Source organism: Vicugna pacos, chromosome 16, assembly GCF_048564905.1.
Source record: "Vicugna pacos chromosome 16, VicPac4, whole genome shotgun sequence".
Lineage (NCBI taxonomy): Eukaryota > Metazoa > Chordata > Mammalia > Artiodactyla > Camelidae > Vicugna > Vicugna pacos.
This window is the reverse complement of record NC_133002.1, coordinates 12126948-12149219: the sequence shown is the minus strand read 5'-3', so window position 1 is coordinate 12149219 and position 22272 is coordinate 12126948. Positions and strand designations below refer to the sequence as shown.

The following is a 22272-nucleotide window of genomic DNA, read 5'->3' as shown; positions in this document are numbered from 1 at the left end:
ACCACAGCTCACAGCAGACATCACTGGATGGTGTCACTGATGAGAGGCTAAACCAGTGTTATATTTGTGGCACAGACAATCAACAGCACAGGAATTCAGAGCAGAAAGGGGGACTGAGTTGCCAGGAAAGGCTTTATAAAGCCATCCTGTCTTCACTGCATCCTAACGATGGACGGAGGATGTCAACAGATAGAGAGCAAGAGAAATGGCTTTTCTGGAGGAGGGGAATACAGGGAAGAAGTGCTGGTTTCAAGGCCAGGGAAGGCGTCCCGTGTAGGAGCTCACTGACCTTCCACGAGGCTGACACTGGCCAGCTGCCGTAACGGTCACTGCGAAGCCCTGGGCTCCTGCGACGCCTGCCGTGCGTGCTTCCTACTGTTGCAGAGCTGAGCTTCACCACGCCTCCCCCCTCATCCCGCCTCCTCTTTTCTTTTTCTTCTCCTATCTCCCTACCACACTTTTCCTTTTTCTTTGCTCCTTAAATAAACCTTTCCTACACCTTCACCGAGAGGAAAAAGGATTTGGAAATAAAGCAAGGGAAGGCAGATGGTGACAGATTTCTCCGGTTTGCCCCGTCTGACCGAGTGGTACCAACTGGCCTGTGCCGGCTCCTGAATGGGCCAAAGTCATCAGCCTGGCAATGGGGCCAATAAACAAAAGCATGTTTATATAATTCCTTCCTCTGCTAAGGAAGGGCACAGTAACCTTTCACGTTAATTGCCCCATTTAATAACTCAATGCCCCCCAGGTACAAGGCTGGTTTCTAGAGAAATGCTTGGCTGAGAAGCAAAAGGTTGCCCACGAGGAGAAAGGATGGAAGTCAAGTTGGCGGGGGTGGCACTCACGTACCTCGTCTGGCGCAAGGGGATAGGCAGGGACACACACAGGAAAGGGTCAAAGGTGTTGCTCTGTTTCAGGCAGTGGGGACAGGTCAAGGAAGATCTGCAGGGCAAAGGAGACACATTACAGTTTCATCACAATTGAACCGTTTGGCAGTTCCTCGAACAGTTAGTTACCACTGTAGTTCCACTCCTAGGTCTACACCATGAAGAACAGAAAACAGGTATTCAAATCCTTGCACACAAATGTTCACGGCAGCACAAGAGGCAAAGGGTGGGCACCACCCACATGTCCGTCGATGGATAAACAGGTAAACAAAACATGTTATGTACACACAATGGATGATTATTCAGCCATGCAGTCCTGACATGCGCTACAACATGAATGAACCTGGAGAACATCATGTGAGTAAAAGCAGCAGACACAAAAGGCCATGTATTTTGATCCCATTTCTATGAACTGTCCAGAACGGGTAAAGCCACAGAGACAGAATGCAGACCGGTGGTTGCCAGGTGCCGAGAGGAGGGAGGAATGGGGAGTGACTGCTTAATGGGGACCAGGTTTTCTTTTGGGAGGATGAAAACGGTTAAGAACTGGAAGGAGATGGCAGCTGCAGAGCATCACGGATGTGTGCCCACTGAGCCGCACACCTTAAAATGGCTAATTTCATGCTATGTGACTTTCAAGTCTCGTCACATGTATTAATGCACTGAGTGTGGGAAGGGACGCTGTAACCCTTCCAAATAGAAATACAGCCTTCAAGCTCGAAGGTCTCAGCCTCACTGTGCCCCTGAATCACACAGGAAGCTTTTTTTCAAATGCAGATGTCGAGGCCCTACTCCCAGAGATTCTGTCTCAGGGCACCCAGGGAGAGGCGACAGGCATCGGAATTTTAAAAGCTCCACAGGTGACTCTAGGGTTCAGCCAGGCAGAGAACCACTGATGCGGTGGCCCTCCTTACTGTGGGGGTAAAGGAAATCAAGTTCAGAAAACAGCAGCTACTAACAACAGCTGACGTCAAAAGAGAAGTTACTATAGAACCGGGCATTGTGCCTCTCCTAACCCCTGTGCTACCTGTAACAACCAGGATTAGCCCCATTTCACAGAAGAAAAAACCAAGGAGTGGGAGGCGAGGGATAAATTAGGAGTTTGGGATTAGCAGATACAAACTGCCATGTACAGAACAGACAAACCACAAGGTCCTGCTGTATAACACAGGGAACTACATTCAATGGCTTGTAGTAACCTGTAATGAAAAAGAATATGAAAAAAGAATATATATGTATAACTGAATCACTATGTTGTACATTAGACACTAACACAACATTGTAAATCAATTATACTGCAATTAAAAAAAAACTGAAGCACAGAGAGGGTAAGTCACTTGCCCAAGGACACACAGCTCTTAAGTGGTTGAGCTGGCTCAGGTTCCAGAGTCCATTTCCATCATCATTTCTTCCGAGTCTTTAGCATAAGTAAATCTGCATAGTTTATTTATATTCTTTAAACCTTTTTAAATTTAACACTCCCTTATTTAGCACGTATCTCTGAAAGTGAAAGGCAACTCTTATATTCCACATGCGTACTCCTATTTTATTTCTTTAATCATATAATGTGGCAGATTCTGCCAAGATGTGAGGAGTTTTCGGATGCTACGCTCCTTATCCTAAAATCTACAAGAACTTCCTTGGGAAGTCCCCACCACACGGCCAGAGGCCTTAAGTCAGCAAGGACACTGGAGCCGGGATCAGAAACAGCTTTCCTAAGTCTCTGCAGAAAGCGCCAGTCCTGCTGGAATGGTTTTCCATCAAGCAGACAAAACTGAAAAAAACCAGTGCCAAGCAAGAGACCCTGAGATTTTTGGGGTGCTGCCCCAGGCAACCCTAAGTGCTCTGCTCAGAGCAGGTTGGTTTTCCGGGATGCAAGTTAACACCAAGCATGATTTTAGAAATCAGACCAGAGTTCAATCACTCTCGCTGCTTCTGCTAAATCTCCCTTTGGGAAAACCGTGGTGATGTTTTGGTCAAAAAGATGTCTCAGACATGGAGCCCCAGCCAGCAGGGGGTCCTGACAGTGGTGGGGTCTCCCCTGGCACCCCACTTCTCTTCTAACCCTTCTCCCATCCTCACCCATCACGTACCACGACAGAACATAGACCTGAAAGATGTATTTTTGTCGTTGGGAAATTTCCAAATCTCTGTTTCACATTTAAGCAAACAAACGAGATGGGAGTATTTTTCCTTGACTTATTCAATTTTTGTTTAACCTACTAAAGCTAAGCGAGGCTGCGTTTTTCTTGTAGATGCATCCTATTCAACGGATGCAGGGACGTGGCTTTCTATTGAGCCAAGAATCTCTGTCAGGGCGCAAGAGATGTGTAGTTTGGGAAAAACAGAGAAAGGTCTAATTTTGTCTTTAAAGAATGAAGGAAACATATCATTTTCATAATAAACCACAGACAGGATGTGAAATGCACCTGTTCCTCAAAGGAGGAGAAATGGGGACAGTGAGAGGGACCAACAGATCAGGGAGGGAGGGGCAGCATCACTGTCACAGAAAACTCCAGGTGTTACCAGGCTCCAGCTCTACCCCCAAATGTGGCCTGAGGGTCCTTTTGTCCTCTCCATGCCCTCCATTCACGGTCCTGTCCTGCTGTCCCCCACATGCTCACAGGGGAAAGGGACAGAAATCACCCACTGCTCTTTAGTGTTCACACACCCGTCTTCCTCAGGTATTTATTCTCCTTGAAACGGCTTCTGCTCCAAAGCCAGCCTCTCACCTGCTGCTGGAACTCAGAACTGCTCTTTCTTCTCCATCAGTTACAAACGCCCAGAAATGACACCGCAGGTTCACACTCCGGCCTCTCGCTGCTGCTGGATGCACATCTTCCACCTCAGACCTGGCTGGCTTTACCTGCCTGCTGGCTGGGGAAATGCGTGTCCACACCTGCAACGGTAATTGTGACAACATGCAAGCAAGATGTCTCCTCGCCAAGAGCTGTTCTGAGAAAGCCTCTGAAACATACTCTGCTGAAAAGGGAATGTGCCTGTAACTGGGACCAGGTTAGGCTGGCTGTGAATAAAAGCTAGGAATGACATGATGAGATGAACACGTGCACACGTGCACACACACACGTGCGTGCGGGCAATCCCTCCTGTAGCCAGAACTAACAGCAATAATCCTTGGCTATTAAATTTGCAGATGTTTTCAAGCTGATAATCATGTAGAATAAGGAATAATTTTTCCTCTGGCCTATAACCTCCAGCATCCTATTATTTCCCCTCCTCTCCTCCAGCCAAAGGCAAAAACTCAGCCCCCTAACAAGGGGGACCAGGGGAGACGGAGGAGGGAGAACCTCAGTGAGTGGGTCTCTCGGTTAACCCCTAATAACGCTCCCAGCTTGCAGTTCCATGAAGAAGGTGATACCGGGGTGACCCTCCATCCCAGGCAAGCCTTCTCCAGGAGAAGAGGCCAAAGAGGGTCTAGAGCAGCAAGCACAGGCTCGGGCTCCGGCCTGGAGCAGGTGCCCACGGACCGCTGCAGGAAATCACTTCTCAGACCTCGAGAGCCCTAGCCCAGACGGACGTGCCTAACTATGTTTTTTTTACTGTGGACTATCAGGCAGAAAGCAGTTATTTTTAGCTGTCACCATCCCCCCCCCCTTTTTTTAAGTATGAATATCTTGCTTCTTACTCATCCTGCTACAGCAATCTACCCAAAGGGAACCCACTGTCCTTCGTATCCGATCAGCTCAAATGTCACTTCTTCAGGAATCCTCTCCACTCCCCTGCCGCCTGGTGATACTGCCATTCAGAACAAGAAATACACGTTTGGTCTCGTGGCCCAGAGCTCCTAAAACCCTTGAAATTTCCCAAGTGATATGGGCAAGAAGAAAGGTGAAAGGAGCATCTCTGCTATTCATAACAAGCACCACCGGCCACACCTGCTTTCTGCTAATGAGCAGACACCTGGAAAGCCCCCAGATAAAAGCACAGGGAGGGGGCTGGGTGCCAGTGGGACCAGCCAGGTTGGCTCAGCTCCACCCCCACCTCTTGGCAAAAGAAGGGGGCCAGAGGTTAAGTTCATCACAGCTGGCAGTGACTGGATCAGTGGCCCCTGCATATGGTACCTCCAGAGAGACCCTAGCAGAGGAGGTTGGGAGAGCTTCCAGGCTGGTGACCAGAGGGGCTGCTGGGAGGGCGGTGCACCCAGAGACGGCATGAGAGCCCCAAGCCCCTTCCCACACGCCTTGCTCAATGCATCTCCCATTTTGCTGCTTCTCAGTCATATCCTTTCCAAATAAACTGCTAATCTAGTAAGTAAACTGTTTTCCTGAGTCCTGGGAGCCGCTCTAGCAAATTACTGAACCTGAGGAGGTGGTGGTGGAAACATCCAATGTATAGCCAGCTGGTCCGAAGCACAGGTGACGACCGGGGACTTGTGATGGGTGACTGGTGGGGAGGCAGCCCTGGGGGCTGAGCGCTGACCCTGTGGGGTCCGTGCTCACTCTGAGGGGATGGTGTCAGAATGGAGTTAAGTCATCAGATGCTCAGTGGGTGTCCGGAGAGAGCTGCAGGAGTGTCTGTGGGGGCGAACACGCACACGCCTGGGGCCAGATGTGTGGTGAGTGTGGTGGTGGTCAAAAGCAATGTAAAGGGAGACAGGAGTTTCTTCCCCTTTCACATTCATAACACACACGTCAAAGCTCCCTCAGTTTTCCCTTCAAAGCACTCGCCAGCTCTATAAGGAGGTAAAAATCCAGGCATCTCCTTAGATTCTCATGGTCCCCCCTGTCCCTCCACCCCTCCCCTTAAATCCTGGCAAGTCCTGCTGCCCCTACATCCCAAACACGGTCCCCACCCACCCACTTCTCTCCATCACCACCTCATGGTCCCAGCCACCACTGTTCTCCCACTGGGAGGCCAGTGCAACATCGTTGCTCCTGCTCCCGGTCCTGCCCCCTTCATCACCAAAACAACCAGCCAGTCTCTAAACTGGTAACTACACCACACCCTGCTTTAAACTCTTCAGTGGCTTCCTATGCCTTTGAGACTATAACCCACGCTTGGACTGGACACTGGCACCACCAGGTCACCGTCCACCTCTCTGGCCTCACCTCCCATCCCTCACCACTCTGCAGCTCTCTGCTCCTCGAACTGGCCAAGACCATTCCAATCCTGAGCCCCGGGCTGTTTTTCCTACCTGGAGCACCCTATCCCCAAGTATTTGAATGACTGGCTCCTTGTCACTCAGCTCGAGGCTCAAGAGTCCCCTCTGAAAAGAAGCCTCCTCCATCACCTCATCTAAGGTTGGCTGCCTCCCCCATCTCCCAGGTGACACGCATCGTTATCACCAATGGCCTGTTGCGAGTGTGTCATCTGACACCTCCCCAGCAGAACGTGAGTCCTTGAGAGCAGGGGCTGGGTCTGATCTGCAGCCTAATTCCCAGCACCCAGAAGAGAAGCTGGCACGTAGCAGGCATGAGTTCAAAATCCAGAGAACACTGTAAGTCAGCTATGCTCCAATAAGAACATTTAAATAAATAAATAAGTTATCCAGAGAATAAATGGATCTGTTTGGTTAGTAATTTTCTCTCTCGTGGGCAAGGAATTATGCTTCTCACTGTAGCCGCTAGGCCAAGCCCAACCTCCGATGCTCAAGGATGTGAAAGAAGGAAAGGAAAAGAGTGTGTGTGGACAAGAGGGGAAGAGGGTGGAGAGCACCGAGTGAGCGGAGAAGTGAGTATTGTATTGCATGGGGGCACCAGCAAGTGCTACCTGGAGGCAGTTATGGGGACCCTTCCCCGAGCTCTAACATACCCTCGCCTTACATCTCCCAATCTCTCCTTCTAGATGCTCTTTTCCCTCCTCCTCTATTCTTATCCTCTGTCTCCTTAGTTTGCTTTCAAGCTGCCTCTGCTTTGAGTACCTGGAGATTAGACAGAGGCCCTACAAGCAGCTTCCATGGCCCAAAAAAGCTTAGTAGACACAAAATCTAGGTTTCCTCTGTGCAAACCTCATAGTATATCATCGCTTCTCTCAGAAAATCACGGGGCCTCTCTTCATGGACAACGAGAGTAGGGCTCATTTAGAAGAGATTTTAATTACCCCATATACCAAGCGACCAAGGGCAGGAGGAGAGCCCCAGGGTCACTGTGGCTGTCACTCAAGGTCATGTGAGGTCCTCCATGGTCAGGCAGAGTGAGAGAACTTAATTGCTGTGGATTTTCTGTTCTAGTGGGAAAGCAGCTTTGGTATTCTTCCAAAGTGTGTCCGAAACTACTTGGTCTTCCTAAATAAACAGTCACCTCAAAGACAGTGATCGTATCCAAAATATATTATGGGTGATCATTGAATATAATATAAATCCTAAATCAGAACAGTTTCTGGGCAATTTTAAGTCATCTGCTCCTTTCCAAATACAAAGAATACAAATCGCCCCAAAAGACAAAAGGAAATGGCCGTTAAGTCAATGAATTCTAGAAGGCTGAATAATTGCTACTTTGTTTGAAGTAAATAAGAGATAAAACCCAACAGGAGGCTTATGGAAAAGACGGCAGAGCAAAGGATAAAGAAGAGTGTCCAGGAGACTCAGAGGAAAGCATACCTCAGAAAATGATTTAACGCAACATCCAGAAGAAGAATATAAAAACCTGTCTTGGTGTCCATAATGGAGATCAGGAGGACAGAGCTGCTGTGCATGAAGTAACAGCAGAACATCACAAGAAAAGAGCGAGGTCAGATGGAGAATCACCCAAGAGGAAGAATCATAAAAGCAGAAGCAGGACTTGTCCATCAGAGATTTATCAAAGGTCAGTCCTGGTTCCGCCGTTTACAATGTATCCTCCCAAAATGCCCGACCTTCCAGATGGTAACCCATCTCCTAAGGCACTGGTAAGGATTAAATTTAAAAATATCTGGGCAAGCATCCATGCAGCCAGTGGCTCCCCCTAAATCCTGATCACCGTGCTCATTCCCACCTCAGATTGGGGTTCATGCTTATTGAATCCGTTTCGACCCTTTCAATCCTGTTCATCCTACAGAACTCATCAGAAGGTGCACCTCCTCCGCGAAGCCCGGGGTAGGTGAGGGTTTCTCCCCTTTCAGAGCTCTCCCTGCAGTCAGTGCTCGCACTAAAACACTGTCACATTGGAAAATGGTCTTCCTTAAGTCAGTCTCTGAACTACCGTATGTAAAAGCCCAAAGAGGACACAGACTTTCTGAAGTCAGAGTCTACAATCAGTAGATTTTTTTTAAGAACTCCATTATGCTGGGAAATCTTGAACTAGAAATAACTTGTGAAACTGGGATATCTGGTGATAAAGAACAAAGAGGAAAGATCTCATCCACTTCTGAATGATGTCCTGCTGGGGGGATCTTGGCCTCCACAGTCATACTCTGTAGAACCACCCACCCATCACCCCATCACCTTTCCTTCAAGGAGGGACGGAAGGTCAGGAGCCAGCAAGAAAGGAAATAAGTACTGAAGGTCAGAGACAATAGGAGTGACTGGCTCACTGGGATTTATAATGGGAGAGAGAAGCGTGTTTATGGTTCTACAGTTTTGTAATCTCGGGGTAGACCTGGCAATGGGAGGCTGGTTGCCAGCATCCAAGTTTTCTGAACCCCTAAGTGACAAATTCTAAACACACCCCATTCTTACCTATATTGTGCTTGAAAGTGGCTTTGCACAAAACTTTGGCCTAAAGAAAGCGCAGCCGAGGGGGACAGGGCGTTCTCAGAGGTTTTCCTGGCTTCAGGCTGAAGCTGCAAAGAAACGAGGAGAGGAAGCAAGATTAGATGTGCCTCCCATCACTACGGAGCCTACGGCCTCCTCCTGGGTCCACAGCATCCCTCCGGGGCCCAGACCTGCAGAGCCAGAACCTTCCATGTTGTCTTACCGTTAATTCACCGCCCCTTCAATCCCTGGGGCCCCCAAATTCCCTGAGAGAGAGACCGGGCATGTGCTGAAGGAGCAGAAGTGAAGCCTGAGCGCCGGCGAGCGCTGACGCATACTCACCCGGTCCCCACCGCTCCCTCGGATTACCCGGTCCTCTCCCGCCCTCCTGCTGGGCCCCCTGTGTCTAGATGCCTCCTGTACATCTCACTCCAAATACACCCACACCAAATCTGCCCATCTTCCACGTTCCGGTCCACACTTTCCGGGGAGCCAGTCTTCACACGAGCATCAACTTTCTCAGAAAAACCAGGTTTGCTCACGCCTCAGAACAATGCACCGGCCTCCTCCCCTCTTCCACAGTCAGTCCTCTTGTGTCCTTCTTTGCATTCCCGTATGTATTAATTTCCTGTTGCGGCTCCAGCAAACTACCACAAACGAGTTGCTTGGAACAATAGAACTGTACTCTTGCACAGGTCTCACCAGACATCCAAAATCAGTATCATGAGGCCAAAACCAAGGTGTCAGCAAGAGCGTATAAGTGTTTGTCGTTGTTCCAGGATGGGACGTATCTGACAGGTTTTGAACCTAAGTGTTACCTATGTGCACAGAGACAGGCTGTAACCTGACAGCCAAGCACACGATTGAGGAGGGGGAGTCTGGAGCCAGGACACAGAATAGGAGGCTCAATGGTCTGCGTCCCCACAGGGTGGCTAGAGTAGGAGCTGTGAAAATAAAGAGGAGGAATGGACTCAGTCCAGTCACCCTGTGGACACAGCCCGTAGCTGCGCACCAGAAGAGGGAGGATATATGCGGCGCCAACTCCCAGCTTCCAGCCTGGTGGCTGGAGAACTCCTGTTCCATTAACAGAGGAGGGAAAGTCAAAAGGAGACAGTAGGTTGGGGAGGAGGGGCGGGCACGCTGAAGTCGAGGGTCATTGACCCCAGGGCAGGCACCTAACGGCAGGCAGAAGGCTCGGAGGAGTGACAGAGAACCTGGATGCAGAGCGGACATTAGCATTTTGGGGCTGCCCGGGACTGACTCCTCTTCTTTGGGAAGAGCCTCCCCTGCTTTGGGAACATAGAATCCAGTCCATGGGGAGGCGGGGAAGGCTTTTTAATCAGGCATCCTGCCCTCCCTTACCAAAGGGACAGGCACATGACCCAACCAGACAGAGGTGATGTTCCTGCCCCGTGTGTCAATCATGGGCAGAGAGACCAAAAGGCTGCAAAGAGTGACTCTAGCGGAAGCGTCCAGGCTGGAGGATTGAGCCATTCCTGCCACCAAGATGCCCCCAGCCCAGAGCTGTCTGGTTCTTGATGGTTCCAAGCCCGGCTTCAGCCTTCCCTTGGAGTCTACGACACACACCCCGCACTTCCTGTCTGAGTCAGCTGAAGCTGGCTGCTGCTCCTTGCAACCCAAGACCTCATGATGATACGGGCTGCTTCTCTGTCAAGATGATGGCACGGCATGCTTTGGAAGGGGCTGGGATGGGATCATCTGAGGCTGGGTCTGGAAAGAGAAAATCCCGAACGAGGTTGGGGTAAGAGACAGCAGAGGGTCATTCACAGAGCAGGGACCACGAGGTCAGACCAGGCTGGCTGACTCCACTATCCCAGTGACCCTGAATCTCTCCCTGAGCCTTGTTCTGCATCTAAAAGGAATAGGAATATCACATCCAGCTGGATGGAGCCATCATTTAAATCCAAAAGAGGGGGGCGGGTGGTAGAGCTCAGTGGCAGAACGTGTGCTTAGCATGCACGAGGTCCTGGGCTCAAGCCCCTGTACCTCCATTTAAAAAGGCAATCAATCCATCAAAAAAGATACAGGTATCCTGCCTGGCATACAGTAGGTGCTTAATAAATGTTAGCTTCCTGGTCTTGCCCCAGCCCCATTCCTTCCTTACTTCTGCATGAGTGGTGTTTTCTGTAAGATCACCTGCCAAAATGGCTTCTTGTGTCACAGCATCTAAAGTGAGTAAAAAGACCCCATTTCCACCAGATGAACACATCTATCATTGCGTTAATAGAGAAGAAAGTGGTCCTTATGTTTTTTATTCCCAGTTTCAAATCAATCGAGCTACATGGCTTTCATATGTTTCAAAACAGAAATAACCTCAGAAAGAAAAATTGTTCAGTTACACAGAGGACAGTCCCTTTCCTTCTTGGAAACAGAAAACGAAGTTCGTGCCAAACAGTCCAACAGCTCTGCTCTTTTACCTTCAACCGTTCACAGCCAGGCCTCCGCGGGCAGCCCGATTTTCTGAGAGCAAATTTCTAGAGAGGCTTTGACCCCGGACAGAGAAAAGGATCTTTTCTGGTTTCAATCAGGTCAAATGAAGAGCCAGAGAGAGGAGGTTGCCGGAGACTCAGATTAGAGTCTCCTTCAACCGGGCAGAAGTTGAGTGACCTGAACAACTTAAGCTCCGTTTCCCTTAGCTGGGACACTCGAGCTACCCTCTCAAGCATTAAGACATGATAAATACCTAATTGTTTCAACCACTGCAGAGTTTATGAGCGTATCCTATGTGTCAGGAGCGAAGTCGGGCCTGAAAGCATCACTTCAGGTGCCTGGCACATGACACATCTCAGTAAACAGTATCTCTCTCTTTTTTAATACATCGTTCTGATTTCAAAATGTGTTCACACTAAGATTGTGGATTACACTGTAGCGACATGTTTATCTGCTCAGCATTCTCTTCCTGGGAGAAGTAACCTGCCCCAACTCTACAGAAGCTGTCCTTGGCCCACGTGATTTCGGTGGCACTCACGCCACGGGCATGTGACCAATATGCCCAATCAGAATATTCCATCCTGGTGGCCACCTGCCCAGGGGTGGACATGTGAGCCAAGCTACAACAACTGGGCTCCTTCATGGGCTTTTTCTGGAATCCCAGGTGGAAAAGGCTATATGAGCATTGCAGGGGCCCATCTTGCCACTGTCTGCACACAGCCAATCTAAGAATGGAGAGTCAAAGAGATAAAGAGCCAAAGACCTAGGGACATCATCTGCGTCCTTAGATCCAGCCTTACCTGAAGCCGGCTCAGCCCTTGCACTTACAAGTTCTAAAAGCCAATAAATGCCCTCTCCTTAAGTTTGACCAAGTTAAATTTCTGTCACTTGCAACTAAAAGGGTCTGAGTTAGATAAACAGAAAATCATAGTACGTGTATGAAAACTCACCCATAACCCCACAACCCAGAGAAAACACCATAACCTTTGAGGGTCTGGTCCTCCCAGGTTCTGTTTGATGATGCTTTTGCTTTGCTTCATTTGTGTCTTTTGGAGTGAATGAGGTGGTTCTTTCTAAAAATAAGAAAACCAGCTTTCCAGCCAGTCCTCCTTCGACTTGAATCCTGATTCTGTCTCTTCTTAAGCTGTGCTGCTTTGGGAAGGTTATCCACCTCTCTGAATCTTGGGTTACCTATAAAATGGGGATAATAACTCTAGCCACACTCCACAAATGGCAGCAGTTACTCACACTGGGTACAACACTCCAAGATGTGATCTGAGGAGTACAGAATACTATACAATCATTATCTCCCCCGTCCCAGGCATTTGGCAACCTGCTATCTCAGACTTGAGAACTGTTTTTGCAGCTCTGCCAGGCTCTTAGCTTCTACATTATGTTGTTTTAGATAGGTCTATTCTTATTCAAGACATACATGGTTACATTCTCCTTTTCTTAAAGGTACAACTTGTCATTTTCAAAGAGAGAGAAAGACAGGTAACAGCTGGCTATACAGACAAGAAGATGACTCAGCTTCCTGAGCCACTTTATTTTCAAATAAACATTGCATATATTTAAAGGGTGCTGCAGGATGACTTGACTTACGTCTACACAGTGAAATGATCACTTCCAGCGAGCTAACCAACACAGCCATCTCCTCACATAGTTACCTCTTCTGTGTGGGGTGCGAGCACCTGAACTCTACTTTTAGCAAATTTCCGGCATTCAGTACAGTACTATTCGCGGTTGTCATCCTGCTGAACGCCAGGTACCTGGACTTATCCCTCCCACACCACTGGCACTGCCGTTCAGTCTTCACTTCTCTAGAATGCTGGGCCCCCGCAGGTAATGAAAGGATGAAGAAGTGACGGGTGAAAGATTTAAACACTTCCAAAGGGCTTTTTAATTGACTCACAGGAGGGATGGGAAAAAATGTCCAGACTTAACACAAACAAACTAGCAAAGCAGTTCTTGCAGCTGCACCTGGATCGGTTTGGAGACACATCAAGAGGAACACATGACGGATTAATTACCAAAGCTTGCGAAACACTTTTTTAAATTACAGCAGATTATTCGTGGATACTGTGGGAGTAACTTTGCTCTCTCATGGGATAATAACTTCTAAGCTTTTACATTTTTAAGTGAGAGATGAAAGGACAGCATTAGAACAGAACTCATCACTGATCTTTATTTAGCAAAGCCCATAGAGAACACAGCTGATGTGACGATTAACCGTGGTTATTATGAGTGATCATAGGGCTCTCTTATTCTCAAGGGCTTGAGGTTTCATCCAAATCTGGGAACGCTAAGTGCACACATGGAAAGATTATCCATCCTGTGTCTTGAGAAAAAGACTGGGAGTCGCTGCTCCGTAGGATGAGTGAGAAAGCAAGGGGAGAGTTAAAATGGTACCATCTGAAAATAACAAACTATGGCACGCATGGCCTCGGCTGACCATACCAGAGCCTAGGATATTGACAAAAAGGAGATTTTTCAAACTTTAAACCAAACAGAAACCCTCATTCATTGTCTCGCTGGGATTAAAGAGGATGAGGTGCTGCAATGGGAGGAAATGCCTGGTCTTAACACAAACGGGGTTCAGAGGAAGGAGCAAGGAACGATGCTGTGTGTGCGGTGGCCAGAGTACACACAAATCTAAGAATCTGGGTTTCCAGATTTAGTTTTGAGGAGCTGAGCAAATATGCAAGGGAGAAGAAAAGGAAATCCAACACCGTGTGTGGTTTCGAGGGTGACCGACCTGGTCAGACCCCGGCCCGCAGGACGAGCCCTCCAGGTCCTCGTGCACGCGGTCCAGCAGCCAGAGCAGGAACTCCAGGGCGTCGTGCTGCGAGCTGCCTTGGAACTGAGAGCCGTACTTGGACACAGCATTCTGGAAGGAACAGAGGGAAATTAGATGGGCAGTTTGGCCTTTCCAACAACCGGCTAAGCACCAAGTCTACCCACGGTGGCGATTCAGCCCTGACGGGGAATGACAGCTCAAAACCCTGCGCGGCGGGAAGCAGCCTCCCCCAGGGAAGCAGTGTGAGCAGGGTTGCAGACCCAGACCACCCTCACCACGGCTAGTGGAATCAAAGGGCCTGGGCTGTTTTCTTTTCCTTTCTTTCAGTCTTTCCTTGGGATTTACAGAAAACCTTAGGATGCGCCGACACAAAATTCAAGATTTAACTGAGATGCTGGTTCTGAGTCTCTGGAACACACTAGCTTCGGTGCACAGGAGGGTCTAGTTTGGATTCTCCCCCCAGGCTTCTCTGCACTTTGACTCCCAAGCAGGGCTGTCAGATTAGTGAATAAAGTAAATAATAAATAGGCAATAAACAACGAACGGTGTTTGCGGTAGGAGTATGCCCTATGGAACCTGAGGGGTGTATTTCTACTCACAAGTTATTGTTTATCTGAAATTTCAATTTAACTGAGCATCATGTCTTTTATCTGGTAACCCTACCCCCCTGTCTCCCTCAAACCTGTATCCTTAGTACCAACATTCTCTCCTGGTTGAGGCGGGGGAGGGGTCCCTTGATCCCGCCCTTCCAACTCGAAATCTCTAAAGCCAGCTCTTTCTCTTAGCATCAGTGTCCTCTTTCAGGTTCCCCCTCAAACACACATCAGTCAGCTTCCCATCCTGCTCCTTCAGAGGAGTCCTAGTGCCATTGCTAAGTGCTAACTCCTGCTGATCCAGATGGCAATACCTACCCACAGAGGAGCCCAGCCCCCGGGACGTCCCCCTGCCAACCCACCGCCTGCAGGAGAGCTCAGACCCATCTTCCAGAGCCCCGCTGGTGGTGGTGCCCTTACTCCCAACCCCTCCTGACCCGCTGACTCACCCCCTAACAATCCAAACTCCTCCGGTCTGGTCCCATCCATCGCTCACCACTCCCTCACGTACTTCAAAGCTCCTGGTAAATGAGCCACTGTGGCAGGGAGGCAAACACACTTTCCCACGTCTATCGTCCCTACCTCGACTTATTCTTCCTTCCAAGAGAAATCCACTCCCCTCCTGCTAATCACCCTAATCCTTCAAAACTGACACTTACCTCATCTTAGTCTGGCTAGAGAGCCACACAACCTTTACAGAAAGAATTTGACAATTTCAAGAAGACAGACAAGATAAGACCTTAATGATGTCCCTTTTTATAAATTCCACGCCGCGGGGTTTAGCCTAAGGTAATGAGAGATACAAGCAAAGATACCTCAATGTATTACAGCTATCAGGGGGAAACTTACTGCACACTTATATCAGATGGCCTTAAAAATTATGCTTGAGGAGATGCTCAAGAGAAAAGGAATGATCCTGTCATTTTTAATACAAAAATATGAGATTATTTTATGTAGATTTATAGATAGATAAAAGACTAGAAAATATACGGTAAAATATTAACCAATGGTTTTAGAAAGATGGGACCATAGGAGATTTGTTTTCATTTTCATTTGTATATTGCAAACTTTTTTTTTTTACAATGAACACTGTTCTTTATTGGTCTTTCTCCAATTATAACAGTATCTGGCAGGTGTTTTACAGAATATTTTTTATGACTTTACCTATTGATTCTATTATTGAAGTCCTTTGGAAGTCTATTGAAATGTGACTAGAACTGCATCACAGTTAAATGCTAACATGGGAGGGATGAATAGCAATATTTGGTATTTCTACTCGGCAGTGTGGCACGGCTATACCTGTGTGTGTGTGTGCAAGTGTGGGTTTCTCCCTCACAACACTGATCATTTATCTGATATCTGTTATAATAAATATTCCTAGTTATTTCATATTTCTTGTTTTTAGGGATGAAATCTCATTTTTATATGTTTCTAAATTGGTCTTGCTTTTGATCTTCTATTTTGTACCTAACCCCATTAGTGACAGCGATAATTCTAAAACATGGATTTCGAGAACCATTTAGTAATTTTCTTTCTGTTCAATATTTTTTACTCCATTTCCATTGCATGTCTTACTGTTTTGTCCAGAACTTCCAAAACACACAAATGAAGAAGGTAAACTTTTTTTTTAAATGCCTCCTCATATATCCAGAGAAAACTCTAATTCAAAAAGTCACATGCACCCCAGTGTTCACAGCAGCACTATTTATAATAGCCAAGACATGGAAACAACCTAAAAGTCCATCAACAGATGACTGGATAAAGAAGATATGGTATATATATATATATATATACAACAGAATACAACTCAGCCATAAAAAAAAAAAGAATGAAATAATGCCATTTACAGCAAAATGGATGGACCTGGAGATCATCATTCTAAGTGAAATAAGCCAGAATCAGAAAGAAAAATATCATATGATATCCCTTATATGTGGAATATACAAAAAAAGACACAAGTGATCTTATTTATAAAACAGAAACAGACTCAGACATAGAGAACAAACTTCTGGTTACTGGTGGGGGAAAGGAGATGGGAAGGGATAAATTGGGAGTTCGAGAGTTGCAGATACTAACTACTATGTATAAAATAGATAAACAACAAGTTTATACTGCATGACACAGGGAACTATGTTCAATATCTTATATTAACCCATATGAAAAAGAATATATGTACGTATATGTATGACTTTAGTATTGTGCTATACACCAGAAATTGACACAACATTGTAAACTGACTATACCTCCATTTTAAAAGGTTAAAAAAAAAAAGCAATGCCTCCAGCATATCACTTGAGGCATCCCACATGCCTAAAATTGTTGGTTTAAAATTGATCCTCAAGCACATAAGCTAAGATAAATTCCAGATGGTGGAAATCCTTAATATAACCATAGAAGAACTAGAAGTATATAAAATAGAATGTTTTTCAAAAGGTATGAAATAAGTAAAACTTTCAGCAGGGAGAAGGAGAGAGTTTGCCGAAAATGTTTGCAGCAAATATGACAAGAGTTGAGGGACTTACAGAAACAAGAAAAAAGAACATTAAGACCAAGGCAGAATGGACAGACAGACAACATAAACAGACAACTCCAACAGCAGCTGGAATTCCTACGACTAGTAAAAAAGCATGCAAGAATCCAACACCTCACTGCTTGTAAGTAAAAACAAGACGCTACTTCTTTTTGTTCTATAAATTAATGACAGAACATCCTGTACCCATCGCTGGTATATCTAAAATTTGATATAATTATTTCGAAAGAAATGTGTTGATAGGAGTACTAAAAATAATCAAGTCCAATAAAGTCGATTTAAAAACTAAAAAAAAACAAACAAAAAAATAAATACTTAAAACTGGGATGGTGATTAACAGGTACACATGTCAAAACCCATCAGATTCTACACATAACATTTTTACTCAGCCACGAGGAAAGAAATTCTGCCATTTGCAGCAACATGGGAGGACCATGAGGACACTGTGCTGAGTGAAATAAGACAGGAACAGACAAAGGGGGTATGATCTCTCTTATATGCAGAATCTAAAAAGCCTGAAATCAGAAAAACAGAAAGTAAAACGGTGGCTACCAGGGGCTGAGGGTGGGGGAATGGGAGAGATGTGGTTTAAGGGGACAGATTTGCAACTAGTAGATAAATGAGTCCTGGAAACAAATACATGGTCCAGGTGGAGGTATTGTGGGTTTGGCTCCTGACCACCGTAATAAAGCAAATATCACAAAGCGAGTTACACCAGTTTTTTGGTGTCCCAGGGCATATAAAAGTTAAGCTTACACTATGCTATAGTCTCTTAAGTGTGCAACAGCATTATGTCTAAAAAAAAAAACAATGTACACACCTTAATTAAAAAATAATTTATTGCTAAAAAATGCTAATCATCATCTGAGCCTTCAGCAAGTCTCATCTTGGTGACGTGTCAGCCTTGATGCTGATGGCTGCTGAACGATCAGGGTGCTGGCTGCTGAAGTTTGGGGCGGTTGTGGCAATTTCTTAAAATAAGACCACAGAGATGTTTCCTGCATGGATTGAGTTTTCCTTTCACTCAAACACTTAGAGGCCATTGTAGGGCTATTCACTGGCCTAACTTCAGTATTGTGTGTCTCAGGGAATAGGGAGGCCCGAGGAGAGAGAGAGAGATGGGGGGATGGCCAGTCCGCAGAGCAGTCAGAACACACACATTCATTGACTCCGTTCACCATCTTACACGGGCGCAGTTCATGACGCTCTGAAACAACTACAATAGTGACATTAAAGATCACTTTAACAAGGATAATAATCATGAAAAAGTCGGAAATACTGTGAGAATTACCAAAATGTGACACAGAGACATGAAGCGAGCAAATGCTGCTGGAAAAAATGGCACCGATAGACTTGCCCAACGCAGGGCTGCCACAAAACCTCAGCTTGTAAAGGATGAAACGCCTGCACATTGCAATAAAGGGAGGTGTGCCTAGGCAGTGATTATAGACAACAAAACTGAACTATAGACATTAAACTTGCTAAGAGACTAGATTGTAATTGTTCCCAACACTAGAAAAATGATAATTATGCGACAGGTCGATGTTAACCTGCGCTACTGTCGGCAATCCTGCTGCAATACAAATGCAGGAAATCAGTACGCTGTGTACCCTGCACAGCGTCGTATCTCTAATATAACTCAATATTTTAAACTGGGTGCATTTCATTGTACATGATTTATACCTCAAAAAAGTTGATTTAAAAAGCTTTCTTGCTTTTTAGATTTATTTTAGATTATTTTTAGATTTCTTTCTAAAAATAACAAAATAGCCATCTTTGCTTTAACCATGTAATTTCACTTCAAGGAATTAAGCTTACAGAAAGGATCAGAGCTAAGGACAATGATTTAAACATAAGAATTTTCAGTGCAGCGTGATAACTGGAAAATTGTACAGTACATAAATATATCCCGAGGAATTGACGAGCTCTTTTTATGAAATATTATACAATCATTAAAAATTAAGTTTTATAGAATATTTTAATGACCAGGAGAAAGTCTTATGTTAATACTTAAATTAAAAAAGCAGGATACAAAACTAGAACTTCCAATTGTTTGTATATGATCTGAAGCACATCAACATGGTTATTTGGTTCTCTCTAGAGGGTGGAGTTCCAGATTTTTTTTCACATTTTAGCACTTTCCAATTTTTTATAGTTACATACATTTAATTACATCATTAGAAAAGCAAAATATTATGAATAATACCACAGGCAGGATTTCAAAAATGTATGTATTTACTTGCTGTTAAAACAAAAAGCAGTCCTACTGCCTGTGCAGGCCAGGTGACTTGGGGCTCAGGAAGGATGGGATACCACAAACCCATCCCATATGTGTGTCTGGGCCGGGGTAACTCACTCCAGCATGTTGGCCCCTTCTAACTTCCTCCCTTTCTGGGTTTGAACCTAACAATCCCTCTTAAAGACCAAACTCCTTTACACAATCTTAGGTGGCTTGTCCCCAGCCAATTCTCCAGCCCCTTCCCCCAGCCATATCAGCTTTCATGAATTCATCTTATCATTCATTCATTCTGCCCAGCCGGAAAGGCTTCTTGGCCCTACCCCCTCAGTGACTGACATTTTCAGTCTCAGGGTCTACAATGTATTTGCCCACCCTCCCATGTCCTTTGTTTACCCTTCATCCTTCAAAACTCAATTCAGTGGTTACCTCTCCTGCCCTGCCTCCTCACGCCACCTCCCCTCCTGCTAGAAGTGCCCTGTATCTTTATGTTGTAGCACTTCTTATCAGTTCTAATCATACACCCCTGGGATTATTTCACTGACATCCACCTCTCCTGCTGGACTGTCGGCTTCTGGAGAGGAGCCCCAGGATCAGGAGTTATGCCTATCACTCCACATGTATTCCATGCTCCCTGTACAGAGTCTGGACACTCCATATCCGTTGAATGAATAAGTGTCTCCTCATCTATGAAATAAGAAGAGCCCATCTAGACTTCAACCAGCAAGGTTTAAAAGCCCAGATTCTGGAATCCTTCTTCACTCTCTCCAAGGCTGCCTTCCTGAAGTCGCAGCAAACCCTGGGTTATATCACCTTTATCAATGTATTAACAACTTGATTATCCTTCAGTTCTCCAAGGCTCACAGGGAGCTTCTTGGCCCTTTGAGAGCAGGCAATAGATAGGAAATCCTGGTGAGTCAAGGAAAGTGATTACTAATTTGATAGACATTTCAAGCTCCTCTTGCCTCTCCCATTGCTGCAGTAACTGGATGAGAATGCATCAAGCAAGAGAAAAGGTACACAAAGATTACCTCCCTGCCTCCTCTAGGTCTCTGCAGGTGAGGACATATAATTAACTCATTTGATGCTCACAACAACCCTATAATAAGGTAGGTACCACTAGAGTCCCGTTTGACAGATGAGGAACATTGAGGCACAGTTGAGCTTTTAGTAACTTGTTCAGGGTCACAAAGAACTTGCTCTTAACCACTGCTTCTCACATTTAAAAAGCAAATGATGCCAAAGGAGGTATTACTGACACCCATTTGACCCACTGACTCCTGCAGGAGAGGGCTTCACTGGTCGAAGCAGGGGAGAGGACGGTGAGGGTTGGCATCCTTTAGGGTCACATGGCAAGGATTGCTTTCTCAGGCTGAAACTCAAGAGCGGTGATGCTTGTGGAATGAACACTGACAAGTTCCGCCTCCCCCAAGAACAACAGTCCCTAGTCTGTGGGGAGCCTCAGCTCTCTGCCCAGAGCTGTGGTTTTTTAGCAGGAAGCCAGCCATGTGCATCAATTATCAGGACCCTTTAATCCAACCGGGACCCCAAACAAATACCCTGCTTTAATCCTGGGTGAGGTGATACACATAACTCCCAAAGCCTCATGATCCTGCAGCATCCCCACTAAGCAGACCGTAACCGCGGGGACAATGGATACAAACCCACGCTAACGCATCCTAGACGATTTAATTCACACTGAACCAAAGGATAGCACCTCCGGTACGGCACACGCACTGCCTCCCCTCCAGCACTCAGCGCAGTTCTTGGCGCGCAGGGTCTTAGCTTCCAGTGGGCTTAGAATAAAATGCTAACTCCTTACCATTGCCTCCGAGACCTTACATGGTCTGGCCAACCTCACATAGGCCCCTCTCTACTCTGGTGGGCAACAACCACCCTCGTTTTCTTTCATGCCTCCAGTTCTCAACTCCTTCAGGCCTCTGGCCTTTCTATGTGCTGTTCCCTCTCCCTGGATTATTCCTAGATCTTGGCCTAGCTGCGTCCTCGTCATTCATCTCCTCCCTCCGAGGTCTTGGCCTTCGAAGTCGGACTCCCCCCAGCGCATGCCTCTAGACTGGTAACTCTATCCCTAACGTTAGAATCCTTCAACGAATGTTTGTTGAACGCAAAAGAAAAAAAGGGTTGAATACACTCCAATCTACCAGCTCCCTGCACTCACCCCCACCCCTCAAAAAAATGCCTGTAAGTTAATTCAAAAGAAAACATTCGCAAGCAATAACATACTAATCAACTCAAAACAAAAGCGACTATCCGGAGCTGAACTGGTAAATGCCACCTAAAGAAGTCCCCAGGAACACCCTTTCCTGATGGCGCAAGCACTTCTCCAGAAGGGCCGGGATTCGGCGGCCGCCGAGCGCTGCCTACCTTGAACTCCGCGGAAAGTTGAGGCGTGTATTCGCGGGTCCAGAGCGCGCGCACCAGCGCCGCCAGCTGCTCGGTGACCTCGGCGCGGCCGGGCGCCGCCCGGTAGCGCCCCAGCGCCAGGAACTCGGCCAGCAGGTCGGTGTTGCTGAGACATTGCACCACGGCGTTCATGAAACAGGTGTTGCCGTGGTTCTTCAAGCCCTGCGCTCCCGGGGGCCGCGCCCCGTCGCCGGCGGGGAGCTGGGGCTGGGGTCTGGGCGGGCGCTCCTCCCCGGGGCTTCCGGGCGCGGCTGGATCCGGACCCGGGACGCCGGCAAAGCCCCCCTCCCCGTCGCCATCGCCAGGTCCCGGCTGGGGCTGGGGCTGGGGCTGGGGCTGGGGCCGGGGCCGGGGCGGCGAGTCCCCGGGGCGGGAGCGGCTGCCCAGTGCCAGCAGGAAGCGGCTGAACAGGCGGCGCAGGGAGCGGCGGCGGCGGCGGGGTCGGGGCGCGGGCGGCCCCTCTCCGGCCGCGGCCCCCGCGCCCGGGTCCATGGCTCCCGCCGGCGCCCCTCCAGGAGCGGAGCCCCCAGACCCCGGACTCGGGGCCGACGAACCGCTAACAGGCTCTTCCAAGCTCGGAAAGGCGCCCGGGCGCCGGCTACCTGCGGGCCAGGTGTGCCGGGACCGGGCGGAGGCGGAGCCAAGGGCGGAGCCGCCCCGCCCCGCGCGGGAATCCGGCCTTCGGGCCCGCCCCGGGCAGCGCCCCGCCGCCCCCACCCCCGCC

The 22272-nt window shown here is 47.5% G+C and overlaps 1 protein-coding gene across 2 annotated transcripts in view; it reads right to left on the bottom strand.

Annotated features, from left to right (window-relative positions):
• LOC140686461 (ubiquitin carboxyl-terminal hydrolase 43-like) overlaps nucleotides 1-22204 on the bottom strand; it is a 47584-nt gene extending 25380 nt beyond the window's left edge. The window contains exons 1-4 of one of the 2 annotated variants that reach the window (XM_072940703.1): nucleotides 21510-22204; nucleotides 13724-13855; nucleotides 8503-8606; nucleotides 850-942 (exon numbers count right to left, since the gene is read on the bottom strand). In XM_072940703.1, coding sequence (XP_072796804.1) covers nucleotides 850-942; nucleotides 8503-8606; nucleotides 13724-13855; nucleotides 21510-22040 — 860 coding nt within the window. In that variant the 5' untranslated portion in view covers nucleotides 22041-22204. The remainder of the gene's footprint in view (nucleotides 1-849; nucleotides 943-8502; nucleotides 8607-13723; nucleotides 13856-21509) is intronic. The other variant, XM_072940702.1, reaches the window with a different exon arrangement.
• Between the last annotated feature and the right edge of the window lie 68 nt (nucleotides 22205-22272).